At 34.5% G+C, this 27,646-nt stretch overlaps 1 protein-coding gene across 1 annotated transcript; it reads right to left on the reverse strand.

Moving 5' to 3' along the window:
* Positions 1 to 2,760: 2,760 nt before the first annotated feature.
* On the reverse strand, positions 2,761 to 13,023 carry LOC110112546 (probable vacuolar amino acid transporter YPQ1). Its single transcript, XM_020844800.2, has 12 exons — positions 12,289 to 13,023; positions 12,118 to 12,160; positions 11,940 to 11,966; positions 11,686 to 11,808; positions 11,367 to 11,476; positions 11,044 to 11,236; positions 4,263 to 4,364; positions 3,946 to 4,050; positions 3,778 to 3,798; positions 3,553 to 3,611; positions 3,283 to 3,373; positions 2,761 to 3,169 (listed from the first exon to the last, which is right to left on the reverse strand). Exons 1-12 carry the CDS (start codon positions 12,516 to 12,518, stop codon positions 3,056 to 3,058), a joined length of 1,218 nt encoding a protein of 405 aa, XP_020700459.1. The 5' UTR covers positions 12,519 to 13,023; the 3' UTR covers positions 2,761 to 3,055.
* Between the last annotated feature and the right edge of the window lie 14,623 nt (positions 13,024 to 27,646).

Here is a 27,646-nt window from a genome sequence, read left to right on the forward strand (position 1 = left end):
GACGTGGTACATGTCCTCTAATCGGCGGTTTTGCCGCCAAATGGCATTGCGGGATAAACAGTTATGACCCGGGGCCCTCTGAACCGAATGTTTTGCCGCCAAATGGCACCACGAGATACCGGTTTTGGTCAGAGCCAATACGTTCCTTAGTGACATCAAATTCTTGAGATATGAATCAATAAGATATGATCGATAGGGCACAAAGCCCTCTATTAGCTAAGGTGTATTCAAATTCACACCAGGTCTACAAGGTCCCCTTGAGCGAAGCAACCCATGGCTGTCGACAAGGATCCTTCTATCAAGTTGGGTCGACTACCTCTTCTGACTAAGTAAACCAGTGACCACGATGGCCCGGGATGACAGAACCATGGGATCTTGATCGGGTCCATCATCCATTCTCCCACCATCCGCTTTAAGTGCAAGATGGTGAAAATTTTAAATTTTAAATATTAAATCTTCAACCTTTCCAAACATCATGCCTATGCTTCTATTATATGCCAGATAACACGTATTTTCTACGTATCTGATTGACGACTAGCCTTAATCGAAAGTTCTCTCTCTTGATCAGGAGGGATAATTAACTATAGGGGCTTGCACCTATAGGAAACCAAAACTCGGATCATAAAGTCCTCACAAAATGAGGGCGAAATCTCTGGGTAGTGTCTTATCTACAAACCCATATGTCTTCCCAAAATTTACCCTGGAACATAATTCCGTTAAAAATCCCCCCGAAAGAAAACTAAAGTGGGCGGAGGCCGGGGCCGAATTTTCGGAGCCCATAGATATACTTACACTCTTCTATTGTATTATGTTGGTGGGGATTTTTGTTTTAATATATGGGAAGGGATTTAAAATTTAGGATAATTTCAATGAATTGTTATAGAAGATTTGATCTTATATTAATCTATTCTTCAAACTCATGACAGCAATGGTAAGCAAGTTAGTTAAATCCCCATGAATATTTCTATATTTTGTAATTAGAGTTTCTGGGGGTCAAAATTTCCCAAACTAACATTTTTCTTAAGGTTAATTTTATCTTGGGTGATATACCCAAGAAAAATCTAAATTATGATATCTTATTTCTATTCCACTTGTTTATTCAATAACTATTGATCTCTTCTAATAAAGAGAAAGGACTTAAAGTAAAGGTAAGTAAAAAATTTATTATTACTGAAGCATAGTAAGATAGGCATTTTTTACTAAGGCAACCTATGGCTCATAATATGTGGATTTACGAGGTTATAAAGTATATCAGTGAGCTATTAGGATGGTGGAGATACATCATTAGGATTGTGCTTATAATAGCCCAAGTCTTGAGTATGAATGAATCATTCTTCGTATACGAAGCAGTTTATTTAATTTTTGTAAATGTAATCCTTGCATGTAGACACTCGAGAAAATAAAGCCTAGGAAGACAACTTCAAAATGATAGAGCTTATATTCTTGAACATCAACAAAGTTGAGTCTTGGTCGAGTCATTGAGGCCTAATGTAAAGGGTGAGTTTGTAAAGGCGAATCCTATGGGCATGGTGGTGAGTCCATTCAGCCATGATTCAAACACCTGGAAACAAAAAAATGAGTTATTCCTGGATGGAAATCTTCACAAGTTGAAGATGTCCTTAATCCAAAAAATCATAATTTTCAGCATTTTAGGTGTTTGTCTCCTGAAGCCATTACAATAAATGATAAGAGAAGGTAGAGGAAGAATTCAAGCATAGAAAAACTGAGTTTTGTTGATTTTTTTTCCAGGAGCAATGTTTGCTTAAAATTTTCTAGCTGCAATTTCCGCCCAAAATCTTTCTGGTAGATTTTTTTTCACCGGCAAATGTTTTTCCGATGGGTGTTTTACCAGCAAAAAAAAAATTCCGTCAGAAATATGTTTTTTCGACAAAAATTTGCCAATTTTCAACCAACAATTTCATCAAAAATCAGTCATTTTCCTATAGTGAGCTCGATCGGGGATGTTAGCGATAGCCGAGTGACCTTAATTTTAAGGATGGTCATAAGTGAATAATTCCTATTAAGGTGAGTGAAATCTGAGGGTCAAGAAAGTTTGGACAAGTCCCTTTAAGATGCTTGTTGAATACAATGACTCCTTGGTCTGGCGCACTGGCCCTGGGCAGTCTTCACATGATGACCTCACCTCACTGCATGAATGTCCATGAATCTATGGATTAACACCAACCAGCTTCTAAGACGATTATGTTCCATCATGGTGAGTAATTCACATTGGAGGTGGGACGTACCGTTCCGTCTGAGCCTCATATGAGCTTTTATTCTGTACGGAGACCGGACAGAGAACCGTCCGGTTAAGCACTGGGTACCCAACGGTACTGAATGTCAGTACCGAGCTAGGTACCCACCAATGAGATGACATGACACATGTTTATTGGTCTCCGGACGCCCTCCGCACTCCGCACAGAATAATTCTTCCTTAGTGGGAGCCTAGTGAATACATGTTAAATATATACATAAACATATACACGCATATAGTGTGTATAGGTTCGATCCTCATAGTCGGTCATGTCACTTAAAAAATAATGCTTCATTAGATAAGATTATTATAGCCCACAATTATATATATGTTATCGAAATTTTAATGTAGAGTTAACTGCACACAAACTATATATTCTTAATTAGGCTTTACTTTTGAGAATCAGCAGTATGCAACCAAAAAAAAGGACTTGCAATGAGTAAAGATATAAAACGAGGAATACATGAATTGCAACATGAACCATATAATTAGATGGAGTTAGATACTAGTATAGAGGATATATCTGAACGGTGATATTTAATTCTAAAGTTCCACCCCTAGACCTTGAAGCAAACAGAAAGAAAGAAAGGTAGATCAACAAAATGGTCTCCTATTAAAATAAAAAAAATAAAAATAAAATAAAAAAGGAATAATTAACATCAAAATGTGGATGATTAGTTTTTTTTTTTTGTTCATCCTTGTCCATTTGTTAAGTTCTAAAAGATAATCAAAGATGCATAAGCTTGTTATCAATCACACATGGTCTAATTAAAACATGCATGGCTTCTAACACAAATCCATTCAAGCAATTGTCTTCTTGGCCTCGGTAGGCACATCATCACTATTATCAACTTCCAGGTCGTTATCGGTTGCTCTTCTAGCAGCAAACTTGTAGTATGCAAACTGCAATATAATCTATGAGCAAATTAATTCTGTCAAGGTCGACTCAAGATCAATTAGCTAGTCATAACGCCTTAATAATCTGGGCTTTAATTAAAGGTAGAAATTAAGTAATTAATCAAGGATACAAATAGGTCGAGCAGCACACAAACAATGGCATCCAACAACCAAGGTGCGTTAGCCTTTAGCATTTTCCATTCAATACTCCTCATTAGAATGCTGCATTGAGAGAAAAAATAATAATGAAAGGGAATTGTTTAAATATTTTGAAACAAGGAGACATGTTTTATTTAATTGAGTTTACAGACATATTTAAAAATTAATAAATTAATATGAATTGATGCACTTAAATTAAGGAAGGGATAAAGATATATGCAGATATATATACATAAATATACCTCCCGACATAGGTTGCATTTGCAATTATAGCAAAAGTGAACATAAGAGGATTTAAACCCTGCAAAGTGGTTCAATGAATTGCAGATAACCAATGTCAATTATAGCTTGAAGTATATATCAAAAACCATAATGTGAAATTCATCAACGTGTACAGATCGATCAGTCCGAGCTGTATATATAAAAATTAAGCAATACTAATCTTATTGTAGGTGTGAATATTGTACCTCAACGCCTCCTCGTTTCATCTGTGAACACGTATATGTTCCATTAATTAAAGTCATAATTAGAATCAAGCTAGCAAGCTAAAAGTTTTGAAATATATATTAATTCCAGGTAAAGCTAGCACCCAAAAAAAAAATGCTACTTTCAAAATACAAGATACACACACATACATTGAGATAAATTTGAGGCAGACGTCCTCCCATATAAATGGCAGCCATCACCCATCCTAGGGCCATTCCGTAAGGATTGGACCCCAATGTCATCAACCCTGAGTTCTGAGGCAAGAGAAGAATATTACATGTTAGCATTAATTGATTTTTGTTTAATTATTTAATTTCATTATTTTTATGTAACTTATTTCCATTAACATTCTACCATTATCCAAGAACATAAAGCTAATTAACTCCATCATATATTATTATCACACTTGGTTTTTATTCTTAATTCATGTTTACGAGCAAAAAAGATTAATGTAGAAATTAATTACCTTTAATAATCTTCTGCCTTGGAAATATATATTTGCTTCTATAAGGGCGTTGGCTTGAGACGGCAAACCAGCAGAGCCGATGATGATTGCTGCATAGCCAGTCTGTAGGTTTTATGTATATCAGGTATTTTGATGAATACCATGCAAGGGCTGATGGCACTTCACGTAAATCTAACTTGAACATTATAGATGATATACAAAAACACAATGTATGACAGGATTATTGTAATTTGGAAGAGTAATCAGAACGAGGAATTTTAATTGAATTATGCAAAATCAATTAATTAATAGCATGATGAATTATATATATATATATATATGCGAATGTTTTTTTGTTATAAAAGTACTAGCTCTTATTCAACTTTTCAAGTAATCTAAATTGAACCATGAGTCGAAAGTATATATCATTAGGTTGTTTCTCATTTGCCTCAAGTTAGATATTAGGAATTTAATTTTATTAAAAATAGAATTTGTTCCTTATTTTTGTAGACACATTTGATGCTACAATATCTTGGTGCTTAAGATAGGGAATTAATTATATTCAGTTCAAATTATTTTTTGTAGACACATTAAACGTGGTTGAGGTTACCCTTCTCCTAGGAGGGGATCAGAATGACCTAAAGGAGGAGCCTTAGGGTGGATTAAAAAATAATAATAATAAAACAAAAAATAAAACTAAAGATGACAAAGTAAAACTCATATGGTGGATAGAGCTTTGAAAATTTCTATAATCAAAAGATTTTGTCTCTATTGTATTGTGATGGTTTTGTTATGCAAAACTTGTTGCAAGAGCTATCTTCTTTTTTTTTTTAATTAAAATTTGGAAAATTCTTCTTGCTTGTTTTCTTAATTCATTAAGTTATACTTATAGAAGCTTGGTGTCTTACAACGTTCTTAATATTTTAATTTTAATAAACATTTTTTACCTTTAATTTAAGTTATATTTCTTTTCCATTTAAATCATTCACACCTCCCAAAACTAACACCCTTCATCCCTCTTTAACCTCTCCCTCCAAACACAAGAATTATCATTATTATTTCTATCTTTGCCACCAAACCATTAAGCTCCCAAGATCTTGGTTTAAAGCTTTTCAAAAACAATCTAACCTTTTTTCCACATCTAACGTTACAACCCAAGATCTTATTTGAAAGAATTATCTCGTTTATCTTCTAAATTCATTCCAGATCCACTAATAACATACATATATAATTAAAATAACATAAACAAAATAGAGTGTTAATTCACCATTTTATACACATTCATATTTATCAAATTAAATTATCATTTACAATAATCATATATAATATGCAAATCATTCTATTCTAATAAACATCCATGACCCAAAGATATAAGAATAAATCTTTGCTAGAACTTAGGTTATTAAGCACTAGGGTTATAGTCATACAAAACTTCAACTATTGGAAGAAGCATTCACACTCTTCATACCATGTGAAATAATTTGGTTTAACAAGGATCTTGAATAGTGGTGTGTACTTTTCTCCCAATCAAGAGATGAATTGATTGAGTCTTATAAGCTTCCCAATGAGTTTATGTACTTCTTAGATGGATTTCAATAAAGGCATATTAAGGATAGCTTAAATTTTATTAGGATTGGCCTTAATTTTCATGGCTAGAGTATGATGTAGCTAAGGAGCATTTCTTTATAGGTATCAAATGCAGTTTCTAAGATTAAGCTTCATCCCAAACTTTTCAAGGGAGGCAAATGTTTCAATGAGTTTAGTTGGGTGTTCCTTATCACTCTTGCTCTTGACTATACTGTTAACTTTGAGATTTTTTGCCCTTTAACCATCAGAAAAAAAACCCCTAAATCCTAAATCTATCAGAGTTTTTTAGGATAAGGTGACATCCTAAACCTTCCAGAATTTTATAAAAAATTTTAGGAGCCTTTAAACCCCTTAATTAAGAAACTCTAATTTAACCCATTAATAGGGCCCCAATAACTTCTGAGAATTATAATAAATTCATTTCAACTCAAAAAATTACTCATAATACCTCAAACTCTTCATATTTTAATACTTAGCCTTAGATATATAATTAGGGCCTCTTAATTAGACTTTAATCTATGCCTTAATTTAACTTTAACTAAAAATCACCTTTTTTCCTTAATTAAGTAATTAAAATTTATTAAAACTTTCAAATTTTCTCCAAACACTTGGGAATATCTTCTTAGGTCATTTCTGACCTTGGGGATGAATCCAATCAGTTTGGAGATGATTTAGATCAAAACCCCTAAAACATCCCTTATTAAACAATTTTAATAATTCGTTAATTGCCCGAAACTTCTAAAATTCATATATTTGCCTAGAAAACTTCAAATTCAGCAAACTCAAAACCTAACTACTCCACTTAAGACCTAATATTTAATCAAAATGCTAGAACACCAAAATCTAACACGTTTCTAATAGTGACTTTTAGACCCCCTTAGCCTAGTGTATAGGAGAACACCGAATAGTCTAAAATCAACTAATGCAATTTAAACTTTAAAGATCACTATCCTAAGAATTAAAATGGATTAATAAACTAAAATAACTAAAAATGGACCCCAAATCATTGATATTTAAATTTTAATTAAAATTTCCCCTTTTGATCTTTAACAAATCTGAACTCTATGCAACTTGAACTAACTATCCGACATAGGAACTACCCAAAGCCACACAGGCTTATTACACACACATAGGTTTGCTAGGGCACAACTTCTAGCTCTAGTATTAAGGCCGATGTTTACCTTTTCTACTTTCTATGATGTAATGCGATTATATGTGCACAAGTGTTGCTTGACTTAACTTTTTTTTATTGGATTTGTGGTGATGATGTTTATTTTATTATTATACCTACTTTTCTTGTGATGCAATTTGTGTGTTAGATTTCTCATAAGCTAGAGATGCTTTATACTAATTCAATCTTATGCATTTGGCCATGCTCATGCAGTGCTAAAATAAAGGGGGCTAAATTAATTAATAATCATAAATGCTTGCCACATGTGTTTCAGACAGCTTAGCCCTTAAAATAAATAAGAGTATGGCCAAGTGTGTTTATTTTTCTAAATAGATATAAACTATTTGGGTTGTGCTATATAAATTGCTTGGGATATTTTTATTAGGATAACTATGTAGGAGATTTTAGATTTTTGTTTTCAAACTTAATGTATTTGTAATAAGTATCAAGTTGTGAAAGTCTATTAAAAGTGAAGTATTTCAAATACTCGGTACCCAAAGAGAAAAAGAAAGGCCCTTCAAAGAAATTTCTTAGTCATTTGGGTACTTTTCTTGATGATGAATCATACGGAGCCCGAAGGAGATGATTCAAAGGGAGATGATCCAGAGAAGTATGATCCACTCGAAGACGAAGACTTGAAGATGAAATGTCTGACTTTTAAGACTTGCGTTATTCATTAGGATTAGAATTAATGATGTTGTTGGTGGAGCCAGGTCACTATTACTTTTCTATAAATCCTGGGCTATACTTATACGATACTTATAGTGGACTTTAGACTTTACTTTACTGTGTTGGTTATTTATATTGATGTGTTTATTTTATGTACGCATTAAAAATTGCATACTTTTCTAGTTTTATTTCTTGCCTGTGCTTGTACTGTTTTCATCAGGCTCTCTAGGATAAAATATTTTTTTTGCTCGTAATCAAAATTTAAAATTTTAATAATTAAATAACATAGAAACTTAACAACCTAAAAAATAGTCGAAATTGTCTGGGTCCCATGCATATTAAATGCATATTCTCTCTCTTTCTATAAGAAACTTCCTCGCCTGCGGGTAGAGTCTGGATAATCTGGCCTATGAAGATGAGGTCCCAGATCTGAGGAAGTCTAATCTTTTCTAAAAATTATTTTTTATACTTATAAGCATATTTTTAAAATTCTAAGCATATTTGATATGGAGACCTTTTCAACTAGCATGCATTGTATTAAAAATAAATCTAATTAAAATTTAATTATATTAGCTCTAGGAGCATTCACCTTACATAAGTTCAAGGTCAATTAAAAAACTCTTTAAACGTCGGTCTCACTTCCAAAACACTCATCCTACCTACCCATCTTTTATAAAGACTAGATATCATGAATTTTATGTACTTAAGTGATTAGCTGGCTATTTTTTTTTAGGCAGGATATAAGCACAGATTGCATTAGGTAGGACAAGAGTGTTAGTGTTTGGTAGAACACTAAACCCACTCTAAATCTAGGATTTTAGGCTACTACATTAGGTGTCTCGTAGTATGCCTAATTGATAAGTAAGTTCCTTTTTTTTAGACTATAAATTCTACTTATCTGTGTAACATGGATGATGCCGCTTCTATCATTCCCTTTTGTATGCTACGAGTGTATGATCCCCTTTCTTTCTAGTGTCTTAGTCCTTCTAGATGTCAATATGAATCGTGCATGTTGACTAAGCCATTTGAATCTTTTCTTTCCCTTTAGTAGGATTTCATAGTCTTCCTTTTGTGTCAATCCCCTTTTATGAAGAATAATATTAGATCCTTAATCGAGAGTATTCTCAGGCTTCGGCTTGAGATGTAATTAACCACAGGGGCTTGCGCCCGTGAAAAATGAAATTCCACAATAAATAAACCCCGCTGAAGCTGATGTATCAGATGGGGGAAACCCCATGACAGTGATCAGGTCGTGCATATTATCACCCATCAGGGTGCGCTGGCGAGAGCCACTATTCTCAATGGTTGATCGTATGTAGGATCTAATATGCCCTCCCATTGGCCCACTTGCGAAGAGCACGGAGGCATGCGATCGTCTCTATCCCTTGGGGTGGTGCGGTCATATACCCTTCGCATCTGTAGCCTAGTGGAACCCTTTCGAAGGTCAACATCTGGTTGTGAGAATAATTCAGGGGTTGGATTACGTGAACAATTACAACGTGTCCTTTGGTATGCTTCACATTTACTCCAATGCGTTCTCTGCTTTGAATGCCCCTTCTGTAAAATTTTTTTGGCTCCTCCACTGGTTGGGGGTGGGGGAGATCCTGAATGTTAACTAAAGAGTCTGACATGGTGATTGTAACATGAAGGGCCCCACCACATATAAATTGACTCTTGGTGTATGTGAGATATTCGAGATTGTACTAGGGAAGTTTGTCTTAAGAGATAATCTCTAAGATTATCTTGGGTTCTTATTAACTTATATCTAGGGAAACCTATTGATCCCCTTGATTAGTACACTTATTAGAAGCTACTCTCCAAGAATCATGATGTTCCTCAGCAAGCCTCTTATAGGAGTTCCAATAAATAGTTATGACAAAATCTAATAATATCAAGCATATTATACTAACTAAAACAAGATTTAATGTGGAGCACTAATGCCTATGCCAAAAATATACTCGTGATTGGTCATTGAATATTGTAGCAAAGTTGTGATGACTTGGTTAGGCCAAATCCCAAATATTTCACAACTTCATACACAAAAAGGACACCAACTCACCTTCTATTCCATCAATGCACTTATATTATGATGCCTCCATCATTGCTATAGACCACAAACCCATCATCATTATAAACTTACATGATCTCTCGATTGTAACATTCCTCTATTATAGCTCTCTTCTCTGATTTTCCTTTCTCATTAATTTTGAAAAAGTTATCAAAATACTAAATAATATTTCAGTTTTACTTTATTTATTGATATCATAAATATCTTCTCTTTTCACCAGAATAGTGGATATTGTTTACAAAAATAACCATTATATCCGAGAAACACAAATGGAAAAAAGGGGTCCATGTTCCAGGAATGGATCGGGTCAAAATTTTAAAAATCTTTGATGAATTTTACTCTTTTTTTTATCAATGATGCATTTAAATCTAGTTCTTTAACATTTCCCTTTTTTCCTTTAACTAAATACCTCCTAGCTTGATATAGTTTGGCCATTTTTAGTCTAAAATGAGACCACTGAGTTCTCTCTAAATCAATCCTTAAAAGAATTCTTCGAGGCTAATTTTTTTGTCTCCCTCTTTTATCTTGGTGTGATTGTAATAATTTAATTTCCATGAAATCATAAACATAAGAGTATAAAATTATTTTTGATGAAAACCCTAAAAAATTTGATGCATATCAAAAACAAATGGAAAAAAAACCATTGTATTTTATTCATGAGTTATATAATGTTTCGGCCATGTGGTTTTCGCTTATGGATTAAGAAGATGCAATGCTTCAATATTATGATCGATCGATATTCAACCCAAGCAACTAATGCTAAACCCTAAGGTAAGTACTTATGCTAAAGTGGGCAGAAATAGTAAAGGACACATCATCCATGTATATCCTCTAATTAAATATAAAATCCATATCCAGTTATCCAACGTTTCAACATTTCACCGCTAATCTACACAACCTGACAGATCAAGAGCGTCGAGAGAAATATCCTAATGGGACGCCAGTAAAGGCAAATCGAACAAGAAGCAAGAGTAGCCTGGCAGAGAAACAAAATTAAATAATTATATCCATGCACTCGAGTAGCCTGTACAAATGGTAATTTAGGTTTATTCCAAATGGGAAGGTGACAAATCTTGATGTAACCGTGTTCATATTGGATATAGTACTGCATATAATTATCTTAATTTATTAATTGAGAGTTTTAACTATCAGAAAAAAATCTTGAATTTATAAATTACATATATGATGCATCTATTTACCTTATTTTGACCTAATAAATATCCTCTCTCTCTCTATATATATATAAAATTAACTAGCAGCAGTAGACAAGAGAACATTTTAAACAAATATAATAAATGAATACTCACGGCTGGAGAGGCGATGGGCTTATAAGGATTAGGGAGACGATTGGAATTATAATGGTTATCGGCAGTGTCCTCGTCCTCGTCGCCATCGGAGGAAGAGTCGTGTACTGCTGCCACAGTTGACGGCCCGCTACCAAATCTACCAACTTGCATGTACGACGGCGTCCCAGTACTACTGGCCAATGACCTCGCTGACCTGTCATAGATCGATCCATGCATCAACTTTTAAGAGATTTAAAGAATTTTCTTAACGTCGTCAACAAAAAAGATATCTGTTAATTATTAAATGATAATGTTAGTTAACAGTAATGGCCAATATTGTATACATGTAATAGGAATCAGTGCGAGGAGACGCTCTATTTGAAGTCTTTGTTGGTACAGCTTGGGCTTCATCCTTGCGCCTTGGATCAATCAAAGGCTTCTTCATTGCTTCTACCTGATCATATAAGTATAGTATTTGATTAATTAGCTAACCAGTTTGAATTGAATAAAAATACAAGAGACATAATCAATTGGTTATTTCTATTTTCTATTTGATTAAAAAAAATAAAAAATAAATTATATGCCGGCCGTATATACGAACGTCCTTATCAATTGCTAAAGTTAAATCAAGCACAAAATTGAGGGGAATATGGAAGAAGTCACCCCATCATCATCAACAGCGGTAGTCAGAGCATTATTGAAGCCAATATTGTCCTTCCGAATTCTACTGTAGTAATCGTAGTAAAAGGTTTGCAGAATCAACACTACTGTGACTGCTGTGTAAAGCTGCATCCAAATCGAAAGCATACTTTTTTTTTATTTGATAAGTCAGAATCAACAAAATAAAATAATGACACAAGCTACCTCCTCGATATATATAGCTGATAATTATCGGTATAAATTATTTAATTAATTACCAGAGCCGTGTAGTACTGAGTTGGTAGCTGCATCAAAGAAAAATTGCATTAATCAAGCAAGATTCATCGTTACATATATAATTTATTCGCAATATTAATCGAGAGGAAATCCAAGAACAGATTGAAGGACGATCGAGTAATATAAGTAAACAAATTACTGGTTATATGCTAATCTCACCGTAATCGGTTCGAGGCGGCAACCGACCAAGTTAAATATATCACTGCAACCATATAAATATATACCCAATAAGAAGAAGCCGATCGATCGAGTTCATATTTTTGTACTTTTTTATTTTTGAAAAGAAAAAGCTAGGAAATAAGAAATTAATAATTATGATATGTAGCGTACCCGACGAACCAAGTGAGGAGGAGAGCGATCGAGACGCCATGGCCAGACTTGGTGCGGAAGTTTGTAATGATCTGAGGGATCTCGGCGATGCCCCAGAAAACCAAGCTTAGCATCCCAAGGCTGAAAGAAATTTCGCTTCTGATGTCACAAACACAGTCCTTGAAATATTTTTCTACCCACCGCACACACTCTCGCCTCCGATCCTCCCGGCACATTAACATCGAAGCCATGCCAGATTGCGAGACCTGATGCCGATATATATAATATATATCTCTTGATCGATTGATCTCTTTCGATTTGAATAACGATCAAGCTAGCTAGCTAGCTACTCCGTCGATCACCTTCTTGTAACTTAATTAATCGTATTGTACTTCTTTTTTTTTTTCCGTTGCCTGGCCGCTGGTACTTAGAAAAGTTAAATGCCTTTGGGAACAAGGGAATATGCTATTAGCTAGCGAGCGCTAATAATTAAATCTCCTCTGATATTGTTGCTAGCTATACTGAATTGCGTGCAGAAAACCTGATTAATGGTATATTCGAATATTCACGAAAGATGAGAGTTGAGACTTGGAGAGAGAGAGAGGTGCAGAGAGAAAGAGAGAAACCTCTTTATCAAAATCTATATGGGGTTGGTTCTATTTGATGGATCTCGCCAGCTATATAGCGAGGGAAAGTAAAAGAGCTGGCGAGATTAGCCAGTTCTCCAAGGGTATTTCCGACTGACCACAACATCTGTGCCCCCACTCCAGCTATTTAATGATCGGAATCATGTTGAAGAGCGATGCCTTTTTATTGGGCACTCGTCGCGGCCTCGCTGCGCAGCAGTCCAGAAGAAAACGACGAGGAGCCACGGGCCCGCATTTTGTAACGAATCATTGATCAAACGAATCAATTATGATGAGACTCGATCTGTACCACCCACGTGGCGTGTATTCATGTCACTTAGGCAGCTTGGGCTTCACTAACGCCGATTAACGTGGCGGGCCACTTCACCGCGTTCAATGAAATATATATAGGCCGTCAGATTACATCGGACGGCAACGTTTGCGAGTGCTGTAGTAGCGCATATAGATTGAACCTGGTTCTCTTTACGTACCATGTGAACATGGTCCAGATACAATGAACTCTCACAAAAAGTTTGCAATCATTACAATTACTTTGATATTAAATATATCCTAGTTTGGGCTTCTGGTAAAACCCTAGGAGGTTATTTCTCTTTGCTTTCTTTAGATTTTTTCATGGATCTTTCAAAAGACTTTTCTCACTTGTCATCTGCTAAGGCCTTGGATTATTCACTTCCCATTCCATCTTCTTATAAATCTTTTTCTGTTTCTTCTTCTCTTTTCGGATAATCTCGCTCATTTCTTGAGGAAGATGTTGCATCTACCTCAGAAAAATGGGGGTCTACTATAGTTAGCTATTTTTTGGATAAACGATCTTACTTTGAAACATTATGTTCGATAATACTTAAAATCTGTAAGCTTAGAGATAATCTTACACTTCTTGTTTTAAGTGAAAGTTTTTTCTTAATGAAGTTTTCATGTCCAGAAGATTATAATCTATATTGGTCTGGAGGACCTTGTTTTTTTTTTTTTTGGAAAATCATTTATTATTCAAATGTGACCGCCTTCATTCAGACCAAAATAAAAGGAGTTTGATTATAATTCTCTCTCGATTAAAATTCTTGATATGTCGTTAGTGACGCCGGAGCTTAGTTGATTTATCCGATTAAACTTTAGTCTAGTTTTATTTCTTTTGGTAGCGTATATGGCTACATAGAATTAGCGCTCTCTTGTTTTGAGTGTAGCCTATTAGGGGTTACATTTGTCTATAAATAAGAGCCTTTACTTGTAATAGAGATAGATTTTGAGATGAATAAGAATTGAGTAATTTTACTCTTTTTGGGTTTCTGTATCCTGGAAGGATTTCAGGTGGTGATCCCTCTCCTCCGAGAAGTTCTTGGAGTTATCCGGCGACCGCCACCGGATCGTCGACGTGGATTTGTCGAGCCCCCTCCGGTCCGGTGTCATTTGGTATCAGAGCCGGCAAGGTGCTGGCATTGCCGACGAGGCAGGGAGAGCTTTTGAGTTTTCTGATCTAGAAGAAGAAGTCATTTCTTGGCGCGTCCTCTATTTTTCTTTCTGTATCCTGAATGGATTTTTCAGGTGGTGAAGAAATTGAGTTCAGCTGTCTGTAGAAACGAGTGCAGAATATTGCATCTACATTCAAGATTCTGTCAACTATCAAGAAGTAGCAAAGCGTCATCCATCCTTTGCTCGTGAACCTGGCCAGGGAACATGAGGTTGATCTTGCTTTCAGCGGGTGGTGCAAAGGTCACCTAGGACTTCAAGACCGATCTGCGATTTCCAATCTCCGGCGTTGTAGTGCTACAGGAGTCCACGAGCAAATTAGCGTGGGAGATCGCGCAAAACAAGTCGGTGGTGTGGACGCATGCAAGCAGGGTATCAAAGCAAGTTGTTGGCGTTCTTGTCCTTCGTCACATCACCTCCATCGCCGGCGTCGTTTGATCGCAACCTACCTCCCCTCCCGCTCCAAATAACGATCTCCACTCGTACTCTGACAGCCAACAGTCAGAGTTGCTCCTCCTCCTTGAAGATCACGTCTGGGTGGTTCGTTCCGAGCAAATCGTCGGACCAAGAGGTTGAATCGCAGTCCAGAAGTGTTGTCCAGTAGCCAAGAAGGCTACTAACAGTCTTCAGCCACCTGATTATTTCTGAGTATTTCTTGATATCTCCCTGAAGAAAAATCCTAGTGATGGCCAATCTTCTTCGAGGCAGACTTCAAGAATTATTTCTTAAAGTGACTGGTGGATTTCCAGTTGCCTAAAGAGGATCGTCCGTGAGCAGTAGTTCTTGGCGGATTGCATCTGGGATCCGAACAGGACCGCCAGAGATAAAAACTTTTTTAGCCTGTTAGACGAGCAAGATGTGGCCTCGTCGAACACGACAACGACCATGTCAAGAAGCCGAAATTCAAGATCTTCAACAAGAAATTGCCCTCCTCAAACAACAATTATCGAGGCTTGAACAAAGGAAAGACGTGCGCCCCCTTGTCCGGGACTTTGATGGCATTCATCCACTAGATGATCATATCTCTTCTATCTACGAAGACGTATTTGATATACCACCTCGTCTGTCTTCCACCACACCTTCGATCGAGTTCTGCTTTGAAGAATTGGAAGATCCATTGCCAAATTCGTTGTCTTTGCCTCTCTACGATGAACCCGTGTACGATGTGTATGATGACGACATGTTCGGTGGAGTTCTTGATCTTGATCAACCCATGTATGACGATGACCAGAGCAAGATGGATGCCCCGCCGGAGTTATGCATGTATATTCCTCCTGTTAAGGCAATAAATGTGCTTTCCATCACTGATAAGAGGAATGTTCCAAGTAAACTATTTTATGAAGGTGGAGATAAGCTTGAAGGCGACTTAAAAGATTGGATATGCTGCAAGATTGTTGTTCACTTGGATTGCTATCGTAGCCCTAAAAACCCCGTTGGTCCATGGCAATGTGAGTTTTGCAAGGTTACATCCTTACAGGCAAGTTGTAGGAATCAACAATTGGGTAGCAGTGAAGAGACTTGTTCTAGAGTCCAGTATAGTTTATTCAATGGTGTTGACACTTGTTGGATTTATCCAGACCGGTTTAGCCAACCAAACCCACCTCCTTCTTGTGGCCAACCAGACATTTTCCTATGAGACTGAAGTTCCTCCTACTCCGGTAGTATGACGCCGGAGCTGAGTTGATTTATCCGATTAAACTTTAGTCTAGTTTTATTTCTTTTGGTAGCGTATATGGCTACATAGAATTAGCGCTCTCTTGTTTTGAGTGTAGCCTATTAGGGGTTACATTTGTCTATAAATAAGAGCCTTTACTTGTAATAGAGATAGATTTTGAGATGAATAAGAATTGAGTAATTTTACTCTTTTTGGGTTTCTGTATCCTGGAAGGATTTCAGGTGGTGATCCCTCTCCTCCGAGAAGTTCTTGGAGTTATCCGGCGACCGCCACCGAATCGTCGACGTGGATTTGTCGAGCCCCCTCCGGTCCGGTGTCAGTTAGTTTGCTAGAATCTAGAAGATATTTCAAAAATTGGTAGTATAATTTGGATTTCTTTATATGTGGATGCCTTAAGTCCTTAATTGCAAATCAAGTTAGGTTTACTTTTGCTAGGATTTTTTTTCTTATCAATAAAGACTCTCCTCTTCATGAGGAAGTTAAAGTTTATGTGATGGGTAACGTTTTTTCCTTTAAAAATTGGAACCCCTCTCCATGTTCGGGTTGTGGTTCTCTAGTTTATCCCGTCTCTCTTTATACTTCTAAACCTATGGATCTAAAAGATAAAGAGAAGGTTATGTTTGAAACTGATAGAGGAGTAGGACTATGACTAGGAAAACTTGGAAGGTGTCTTCTCGCCCTTCTAAATCTTCTAATCCTCTTAAAGCTAAATCCAACCATCTTGATCCGAATATTTCCAATTTATAGGTTCATTCTAGTTCGATTCTTCAATCATAATCTAATTTGCATTTTCTGAAAGCTAAGGATGTGATAGATTCTTGACAAGTGATTTTGTCTTATGAGAATATTAACATTAAAGATTTTATTTCTATTCCTTATAATATTAATTTGGGTAATTTAAATAGTATCTCTTCTGGCTTGTTAGAAGCTTTGTCAACTCTAAATTCTCCTTCAGAAGTTCTTTCTACTAATTTATTAAATAAATCTACTTCGGTTTTGGATATTTCTATTAATGATGTTTTTTCTAAGGATGCTAATATGGTAAACAAGTTTCGTGTTTTACAAGGGATAGAAGAACATTTAATGGGATCACAGGCTGGTAATCTTGGTGATTCTTTTGTAAGTATCCAAAAGAATGATGTTGAATTGTTGAATGATAGTGATAAAGGGCAACCTATTCATAAGGTTTCTTTAGCTTTCAGGAAACCTACTCATTCAAAAAAAGCCTAAAAGGCTGCAAATTCTTCTTATAAATATTAATGTTAATGCCTAATATTATTTCTTGAAATGTTAGAGATTTTCATCATTTAGATAGAGTTTTTTCCTGCAAAAAATTATTAACAATTTAGATGTTGAGCTTTTTTTTATGCGGAAAGAATCATCATATTTCAGGGCTTTTTTATATTCTTTTTTTTTTTAATGGTGCCATAGTTAAATGATAGAGCTTTTTTATATTCTTGAAGCTAAGATTAATTTGGATTAGGTTAATGATAATTGGTTTGATGTTAAACATAGGATTTACCTTCAAGAAGGCAGTTGTCATAATTTTTCCTACTTTTCTATGGTTATAATTTGGTTGAAATGGGATGCCTCTCGTATTTGTTTTAAATGCATTATTCCTTCTAATTAGTTTATTTATGGTTTGATTGAGTTAAATTCTTCTTTTTCTTCTTTTATTATTGTGGTTTATTCGACTAACTCGGTTGTTGATAGGATTTCTCTTCGGCATGATCTTCTTAATTTAGCAAAGAATATTTCATCACCGTGGATTATTTTAAGGAATTTTAACTGTTGTCGATTTGCTAATTAAAAATTTGGAGGTAATTTTATTTCTAATTCTAATTTGTGGGATTTTAATAACTTTATCTTTAATGTTGGTCTTCATGATCACTCTTCAGTTAGGCATTTATTTACCTGTTTTAATCAACAGGTGGACTCTGCCTATTCATATTAAATTAGATAAGATTTTGGTTAACTATTATTGGTTAAATGTGTTAGCATATTCTTTTTATCATGTGAATAATCTGATGTGCTCTGATCATTTTCCTTTTATTGTGTAAAATAAAAGATTGGATTCTTATAATAAGAGATTTATGTTTAAGAGTTTTTGGTATAAAAGGCCAGAGTTTTGGGATCTTCTTATAAATTCTTTTGCTAAAGATCCTATTTGTAATTCGATTAATGATCTTTATGGTAAATTGTGTTTTGATTAAAAAATAGAATTTGACCTCTACTAAGGTTGTTTCTAAGAACATTGATTTTCTTCAAAAGAAGCAGGAAGAGCTTTTAAAGGATATTCAAGCTAATTCGTTAGATCATGCTCTTAATTTAGATTTAAAGAATTTTAATGGATTTCTTAATTTCAATATGTCTTTATGGTTTTCTTGTATTGTTTAAAGAGCTAAAGCTAAATGGTTTTCTAATGGAAAAGATGATTTGGGTTGCCACATAATAAAAAAAATATAAGATTATGTTTATACGCAGATAATTTTACTCTATTTAGCCAATCTACTTCACTTACTCACCACTTACAATCTTCCTTCAGAGTTCTGTATGAATACACCTTACATGTTTCTAATGCTGATCATTCCAGTGCCATATCATCAAAAAGTAAAGATCAGTGCATTCTTGTAACCTTTAATGTTGATTTAAATTTATTACGAAAAAAGTACTGAGTACATATGATATCTACACCAAACAAAACTTCATAATGAATTCAACATTACTTTGAAAAATTGGTGACTTTCTTGCATACAATATGCTTTCAGTTGGAACACTTCTGACAACTTAGCTTATTTAGCTATATTGAGTGAAATTTACAAAGTCATTCACTTTAAATCATGGAAGAAAGAATACATGGTTCGAGTGTCATCACATATTATTTCCTACTAGTCATCCTTTCATGTGATTTAAGGATGCATTTTCTATAAGAATATTATTTCTACTGAGTACTTATCTAGAGGATTACTGCATTAATTTTCTTTTCATAAAAGTAATACCTACAAAAATTTTGATGGTTTTAATATTTCTCATCTCTATTTTGTTGATTATATTATTCTATTTTGCAATGATTCTCTAAACAACATTAAGAAAATTAATAAATTTCCCAATATGATTAAAAAAGAAAGTGAGCCGAAATTCAACATTTTAAAAAGCTCTTTCATTGCTGGCAAATGCATGTCTCTGGATCAATGCAATAAGATCAATATAATTGTTAATTAGCTTTAAGAATCATTCTCTCCCTATTTATTATCTTGGAACTCCTCTTCATAAAGGGAAAAAAAAATTCTTTTTGTTTGCTAAACTATTCACCGGCATTTCTAATTACAAATTCTCTGCTAGAGAATTTAAACTCCTTTCTATAATGTCTAAACTAATATTGATTAAGAGTGTTTTGTGCTCTATTCTTATTTATTTGTTTTAAAGGATTAATCATACTATAAAAAAGTTTATAATAGACTAAAAAATTGTATTAATAGTTTTTTGGGGGGCTCCTCTTCTACTCACAAGAAATTTCATTAATCTAATTAGACTTCTTGTACATTTCCTAACAAATGCGAGGGCTTGGGCTGCAAATCTGCTTTTGATATGGACAAAGATTTTTCTTTTAAACTCTTGTGGAATTTCAGAACTAAAGATTCCCTATGGTCCAAATTGATGAGTAAAAAATTGTGTAATAGAATTCATCCTACTCTTTATTATTTCAAAAAAGGTTGTCTTCTATTTGGTGTAGGTTATGTAAGTTAAATGGACTGGGGATTTTTTTTATTCAACGGGGAATTAAAAATGATTCCTCTCATTTCTGGCAGGATGATTGGATTGATTTTGGGCCTCTTGACCCTTTTTTAATTACTCATTCTAATTCTTGATATATCATGTGCCGCATAGCATTGCTGATATTATTAATGAGATCCCTATTAATGTCATTTCTAATGATATTCCTGTATCTAAATTTTTTGAGAAGGGTGCATTCTATTTTAAAAAGGTTTGGAACCAATCTAAAACTAAAAATAATGTTATTAGCATACATGAGAAAATGTGGAATTCCTCTACTCCTACTTCTACTTTAGTTCTGTCTTGAAGATTTTTTAAGGGTTTTATTTCTATGGACTATAATTTATAAGCTAAAGGATTTTGTTTAGATTATGAATGTCAATGATGCTGCCGTATTGAAACCCTTAAACATGTTTTTTGAATGGTTCCATTTCTATTAAATTGTGGTTTGAATTGGAGAAAGGATTAGGGATTAAAGCATTGTGCAATACTAATAGCTTTACTTGTTTTTTAATGGTATGGCCTTTATTGTGATTTTGCTGGTTGCTTCCTTATGACAAATGCTAGTATAACAACACTAAAATGCTCATGAGCTATGATAGGATCATTATTTATTTGAACCCTAAATTTAGCAACTTTTTATTGTTAAGGTTTTAAAATGTAAACATTTTAGAGGCAACTCCTCTTGGACTTCCTTTTTTAACATCAATTATCATAATTTTTAGAAATCCAAAACTATCAAGATTGTGAGGTGAATTAAACCTCATATACATGAGTTTAAACTTAATATTGATGGTTCAGTAAACAAAAATGGGGTTAGTTATGGTGGTCTCATTAGAGATCATCAATGTAAATTCATTTATGGATTTGTTTCTAGCATTCCATATGGTAATATCTTGTTTGCTAAAATGGCTGCTCTTTATAAGGGTATTATGCTATGTGTTGAGAAAAAATTGTGAATATAAAAAATTGAATCTGATTCCAAATTATTGGTTTTGTTAGTTACTTCTCTTAAATGTCATAATGCTAATTTATTTTATCTATTTTCCAAGATATTAGCCTAGCTTATCATTGTGAATTATATAATCTCTTACATTTGGAGAGAAGGCCATGTTTGTGATGATTGGTTGGCAATGGAAGGCTCAAAGATTCCTAATGCAATTTATTTCAATAAAGATTTTTGTCTGGGCATTCTCAAAGGCTTGATCATGCTTCATATTTTGGGCATTTCATGGTTTCATTTATCCTATCTATTATTATTAGGAGGTGGATTTTTCCTGTGCTGAAGGTTGACTGTATGGAAAAGTTGTGGTTCTTTTAGGTATTTGATGTTAGTTTATGATTGGCTAACTCCTATGTATTTTGTGGCTGTTTTATTTTGGCTGGTTCGGGTTATAATTTTTTTGTGTGTTTATATAACGGATTTGGAGTCTTACAGAATGGTTTGTGTCTTGGGTTTGCTTCTACTTTCAATCAGTTGGATATGCTATTGGGTTTATTATAGCTATACTGGATGGATTTTGTTGGTTGCTTCCTTCACTACAGGAAAACCCGGTATTATCGGCGGACAAAAATCGTTGGTAATACATAAAATATGACGGAAAGACTGGGTTTCCGGCACATTTCTGCCAGAATTTCATACGTCGGTTTGGTGCGCATCGGAAAATATTTTCCGACGGATATAAGATACCGGTACTTGTTCTGACGCATGTTCCGACACATTACCGAAAAAAATGTGTTAACAAAATGGCGTTTATTGCCTGATTATTCTGGCATTAAATATGTTGGAAATGACGGCGAATAAAATGCCAAAAATGCTGGTGGATTAAATGCCGTAATGAACGTCGTAACTAAAGCTACGGATTGTTATCGGCATGTTTTCAGCTGATAATTTCGACGGACATAAAAAGTCGAAAATGATACATATATTTGTTGTATCATCATTTCTGGCAAACCACCGACGCCAAATCCACCGGAAACCTATAGCAATAACAAAAAAAAATTACCTTCCCGGGCAACAATCAGATTTCCACACCTGCAAACATATATAAATACATACAATAATATTTACCACAACACATATCTGCACATCACAGATCTCAAGAATTTCAACAAATACTTAAAAATATAAATGTCCATTAATATATATTATTTAATAGCATCAACCAATTAATATTAAAAACATCACATATTGTTCAATAATATAGATTCAAAATATTAAACAAGTTCATATGACATTGAAAAAACTAAACTACTCTAAATCCATGGACTCATCCTCAGTTGGAGCTACCTCTTTTCCACTCAACTGCTCCCTCACTTTGTACATTTCATCCAACAACTGATTGTGTTGCTCCTGCATTTACATTTGTATATGTGCTTGCAACTAAACTTGTCAATCAGCTTGTGATTTATTTACTTGTGAATTCTACTATTAATATCTCCATATATTCAGTTTTAGATCTACTCAAGCGAAAACCTTTATACTCTAAAGTTGACCTCCATAATTCGAGTTTACCTTCAAGTCCCTTTCACTAGGTCTATATGATGAGAATATAAGATTAAGAAAGTGAGAGAGGGAATGAGATAGAAGAAGGGGGGGGGAGAGAGAGAGAGAGAGATAGAGAGAAGAGATAGTTAATATATGAATGTCATATAAATTATTATAATCTATTACTTATATGCTTTTATATATAGGTTGTGAATATTATAAATCAAAGAAGTTAGATGTATAACTGATTAGCGTAAGGACGAAAAACATTAACAGATGAATTCATTAATGGGGTGAACATTTTCATTCAGCAAATGAAATAACTACCCAGCTTCATATCAGATGGAATGTTTCGATGTTCATGCTCTAAACATAAAAATCTAGTGCACCTAAGACCAAATGACGTAACTATTGATCTGAATCGCAGAGGATTCATGCCACGACATTTGTATTGGACTTCTCATGGTGAGTACAAGTCACTTTTTGATTCTCAATGTGATCCTTCTATAAGTAATAATGTAGCTGAGGCTAAAAATATCTAACCAAATCTTGAGGAATTAGTTCATGATGCAACAGGAATATAATATGAATAAAATACAAAATAATTACTAAATAAGGAGGCATATAATTTTTATGATTTGTTACATGCTGGCCAACAATCAGTATGGAAAGGGTGCATCACTCACTCAGAGTTATCTGTTGCTGTGAAGATGTTAAGCATCAAGGAAGAATATAATATTGCTCGTGAATGTTTTAATCAGTTCATTGGGCTGCTTAAGGAAACCAATCCAACAGATAATATAATTCATATAGATCTATATCGGATAATATAATTCATATAGTTTTCAAACTTGATTTGACATACATAAAGATAAATTGTTGCGTCAATGGATGCATGTTATACTTTAAAGAAGATTTCTCAGAGATTGCATGCCATCATTATAATGCACCAAGGTTTAAACCAAAATCTAGAAATAGAAGGAATCAGAAGGATGTGCCTGTCAGTAGGATGTTTTACTTACCAATAATTCCTAGACTATAATGACTATATGCATCCATGAGATCTATTGCACATATGATATTGCATAATGATCACATTTCACAAGAAGGTGTTATTACACATCCATCAGAAGCAGAGGCTTGGAAACACTTTGATCGTACACATCCCACATTGGTGACATAACTAAGAAATATAAGATTAAGTTTATGAGTATATGGTTTAACTTCATTCAGTCAGTCTGCTACACATTACTCATGTTGGCTCGTGATACTCACTCCTTATAATCTTCCTCTAGAGTTGTGTATGACTACACCTTATATGTTTCTAACACTTATCATTACAGGGCCATATAATCCAAAATTGAATATTGACATATTCTTACAACCGTTAATTGATGATTTAAATTTATTATGAGAAGAGAGAGTAAGTACATATGATATCTCCACCAAATAGAACTTCACACTGAGAGCAGCATTACTTTGAACAGTTGGTGACTTTCCTGTATATGGCATGCTCTCAGGTTGGAACACTTCAGGCAAGTTAGCTTGTCCATATTGTATGGAACATATAAAATCATTCACTTTAAATTATGATAGGAAGAACACTTGGTTCGATTATCATCGCATGTTTTTACCTCCAAGTCATCCTAATCAGGCGAAATAAAGATGCATTTACTAAAAATAAAATGGTGATGTTTCAACCTCCTCCAAGATTAAATAGTGAAGAAATATTTGAAAGAGTGAGGTTTATGCCCACAATAATGGATTCTCTAATATTAGCTGAGTTCAGATTGCTAGGATATGGTGTCAACCATAATTGAATCAAGAAAAGTATTTTTTGGTCGTTGCCATATTGGAGAACAAACTTGATTAGACATAATTTGGATGTTATGCATATAGAGAAAAATATTTTTGATAACATTTTCAATACAGTTATGGACATCAAAGATAAATCTAAAGATAATATAAAAATAAGGATGGACTTAAAGGAGATTTGTAGGAGGAAAGCATTAGAATTGAAGGATGGTGGAGGTAAAAAACTTCTCAAACCAAAAGCTTCTTTCACATTAACTTTAGAGCAAAAATAAACAATTTGTGAATGAGTGAAGACCTTACGAGTACCTGATGGATATTTTTTAATCTAAGCAGGTGTGTTGACATAAGATCAGAAAGATTATTCAGATTGAAAAGTCATGATTGTCATATCTTCATGCAATGTCTACTATCAACTGCTTTCAGTTATCTACAAGATCAAATTTTAAAGCCCTTGATCGAGCTAAGTGTATTCTTCAAAAATTTATGCTCTTCTAAACTAAATGTAAAGAACTTGATTTTTATGGAGCAACAAATTCCTTTCATTCTGTGTCAACTTGAGAAAATATTTTCTCCAGGATTTTTTAACTCTATGGAGCATCTACCAGTATATTTACCATATGAGGCTATGGTCGATGGACCTGCTCAGTATCGATGGATGTATCCTTTTGAGAGATATTTAAATAAACTTAAGAAGACCGCTAAGAATAAAGCACATCCCGAATGCTCTATATGCGAAGCATATTTAACATACGAGACAACTCAGTTTTGCACGTATTACTTTGAAAAATGTCTTAATCAGATGAAAGTATAGCACCTCAAAATATTGGTCAATCCTCTAATATATCTATATTCAGTGGAAGTGGTGAACCTGTAGGCGCTAGTACCATGTGTTATTTGACCGATAAGGAGATGACAGTTATCACTTTGTATATCTTGCTTAACTGTAATGAAGTTGAGTCGTATCTCGAGTAAGTATGAGTTAATTAGTTCATTTTTTCATTATTCTTAACTTTGTTCTAAACTCAAAAGTCATGATGAATCTGATAGTGCTGGAAATATATCATCATATGAAAGTGAATCAACAAATGATGAGTTAATATAAGATAAATTTAATTTCTTTGTTATTTCATTGCATTTATTTTATTGTTACTGCACTGCATTTTATTTTATTGTTACTGATGTATTATTTTATATTATATTTTTGTTATAACTCATGTTTTTAATACTTCTTATTTTTTTTATGTGCAGATGGCTTCAGGTGAAGAGCTTGGCAGAGGATTGATCAAAAATAGTTTTAATAGGTGTACCAAAAAGATCGCTACAGCTAGACCACCTAGGCCAGTACGTACTGAGGGGACCACTTCGTCTCAGCCTGCTACACAATCTCAGCCTGCTAAATATACTCAGCTTACCACTCAGCCTTTACCCACTCCTGGAGCAGTAGCCCATAGTTCTACTCATCAGACCCCCAATTTTTTTTACTAGATCCCACGTAGAGTACTCCTTTCTACCCATACTATCCACCCCACCTTATGCTGGTACCCCTCCTACTTATCCATATCCACCATATGTTCCACCATACTATCCCCCACCACTCCCTCAACCTGCTACAAGTGGACCTTCGACACCAACTGCATAAGAACAGGCAATAAATGATTAAATGTTGATAGCACCTGATGGTGACATGTACTTACATTCTCTTTTATTTAAGCTACCAAAAATATTTATTTTACATTATATATTTTTCTCACATAACCTTATTTTTGTAGGTTCTACCCATCAAAATAACTGACACATAAAATATGTGACATCATATGGAGTAGATTTGATGCTTCTTATGTTTCTTGGAAGAAAGTCCCGAAAGAAGTCCAGGAAATATGGTTTAGAGAGTTTGAGGTATTTTTATTTAAATGATTTAATCTTTTTTACTTAAGCTAATAAATATATATAATTTATATTGTAAGTTTTTGAATGTAGAAAGATTTTTGTTGGCTTCTCCAGCACAATGATAAAATTAGAAAAAAAAATTTGAGAAGCGTGGATCCACTCGAATGCGAGACATATTCACAGATATTAGAAAGATTGGTGAGAGGCCATTGTGGATTGGAGAGACTATATGGGCTGAGTTGAACACTGCTTGGGGCAGCACAGAGTATAGTAGGAGGAGGGATCAAAATTGACAGAATAGAGCTTCTAATGTTGAGGGCTTGGGTAGTTCCTTTCATACAGGCGGCTCCGTTCCACATACTGAGCACAGGCGACGTTTAGTAATGAATTTTAAAAGTTTTTAAATTTTTTCTTTAATAGAAATATTAATAAAATTCTCTTACAGAAAGAGATGCTGGGTAGAGAATCAACTCTTGTGGAATTGCATAATCACACTTATAACCGATAGGAGGATCAACAATGGATTGATGAGTGAGTAAGAAAAGTCTATGTAAGTATATGTGTTTAATAATTTATATTTTTATTCACAATTATATATACATATATATATATTTTATTTTACAGGAGGAGTATACACGGCTTCGAGAGAGTCAGCCCTCAGCAAGTAAGGGTTCTTCTGGCAGCTCTATGGAGTATTCTGAGTATCGCATATGATCGCAAGCTGTTGGAGGAATGCAACATGGCAGGGTTTATGGTTTAGGTTCGCAAGCTCAAGCATACAAGGGGATGACCTCTACTGGATCCAGCTCGTAGCTAGTTCACATGAGTCCTTACATAGTCAACAAATTAGTGCCCTTCAAGCGGAGCTAGAGCAAGTAAGGAAATCACAAGCTGATTGGTAAGTTCAGTTATAAGCACAAATACAAATGTAGATGTAGGAGCAACACAATCAGTTGTTGGATGAAATGCGCAAAATGAGGGAGCAGTTGAGTGGAAAAGAGGTAGCTCCAACTGAGGATGAGTCCACGAATTTGGAGTAGTTTATTTTTTTCAATGTCATATAAACCTGTTTAATTTTTTGAATCTGTGTTATTAAAAAATCTGTGATGTTTTTAATATTAGTTGGTTGATGCTATTGAATAGGTTTTTGAACTATTTGTTGAAGTTCTTGAGATCTGTGATGTGTAGATATGTATTGTTGAACTATTATTGTATGTATTTGTATATGTTTGTAGGTGTGGAAATCCGATTGTTGCCTGAGAAGGTAATTTTTTTTGTCATTGCTATAGATTTCTGGCGAATTTGGAGTCTGTAATTCACCAAAAACGATGATACAACAAATTTCTGTAACATTTTTTGCATTTTTCTCAGCCGGCATTACCGGAGGATAACGCGCCAGTAACAAGCCGTAGCTTTAGTTATGGCATACATTACGACGTTTTATCCACCGACGTTTCCGGCAGATACATACGTCGTAATTTTCGGCGTATATAATGCCTGAATAATCTGGTAATAAATGATGTTTTGTTTAGGGGTGTCAATTCAGGTCAGCGGGTCGGGTTTGGGTCGAACTCGGAACTGACCCGGCATTGTTCGGGTTAACCCGAACCCGACCCGTTTTTAAAAACG

This window comes from Dendrobium catenatum, unplaced genomic scaffold, assembly GCF_001605985.2.
Source record: "Dendrobium catenatum unplaced genomic scaffold, ASM160598v2 fragScaff_scaffold_133, whole genome shotgun sequence".
NCBI classification, from domain to species: Eukaryota; Viridiplantae; Streptophyta; class Magnoliopsida; order Asparagales; family Orchidaceae; genus Dendrobium; species Dendrobium catenatum.

Coding starts and splice junctions, on each gene's coding strand:
- LOC110112546 (XM_020844800.2), bottom strand. CDS start 12,518: ATGGCTTCGATGTTAATGTGCCGGGAGGATCGGAGGCGAGAGTGTGTG. Junction 12,161..12,288: donor CTCCTCACTTGGTTCGTCGG/GTACGCTACATA, acceptor ATATGGTTGCAG/TGATATATTTAACTTGGTCG. Junction 11,809..11,939: donor CTCAGTACTACACGGCTCTG/GTAATTAATTAA, acceptor ATTTGGATGCAG/CTTTACACAGCAGTCACAGT.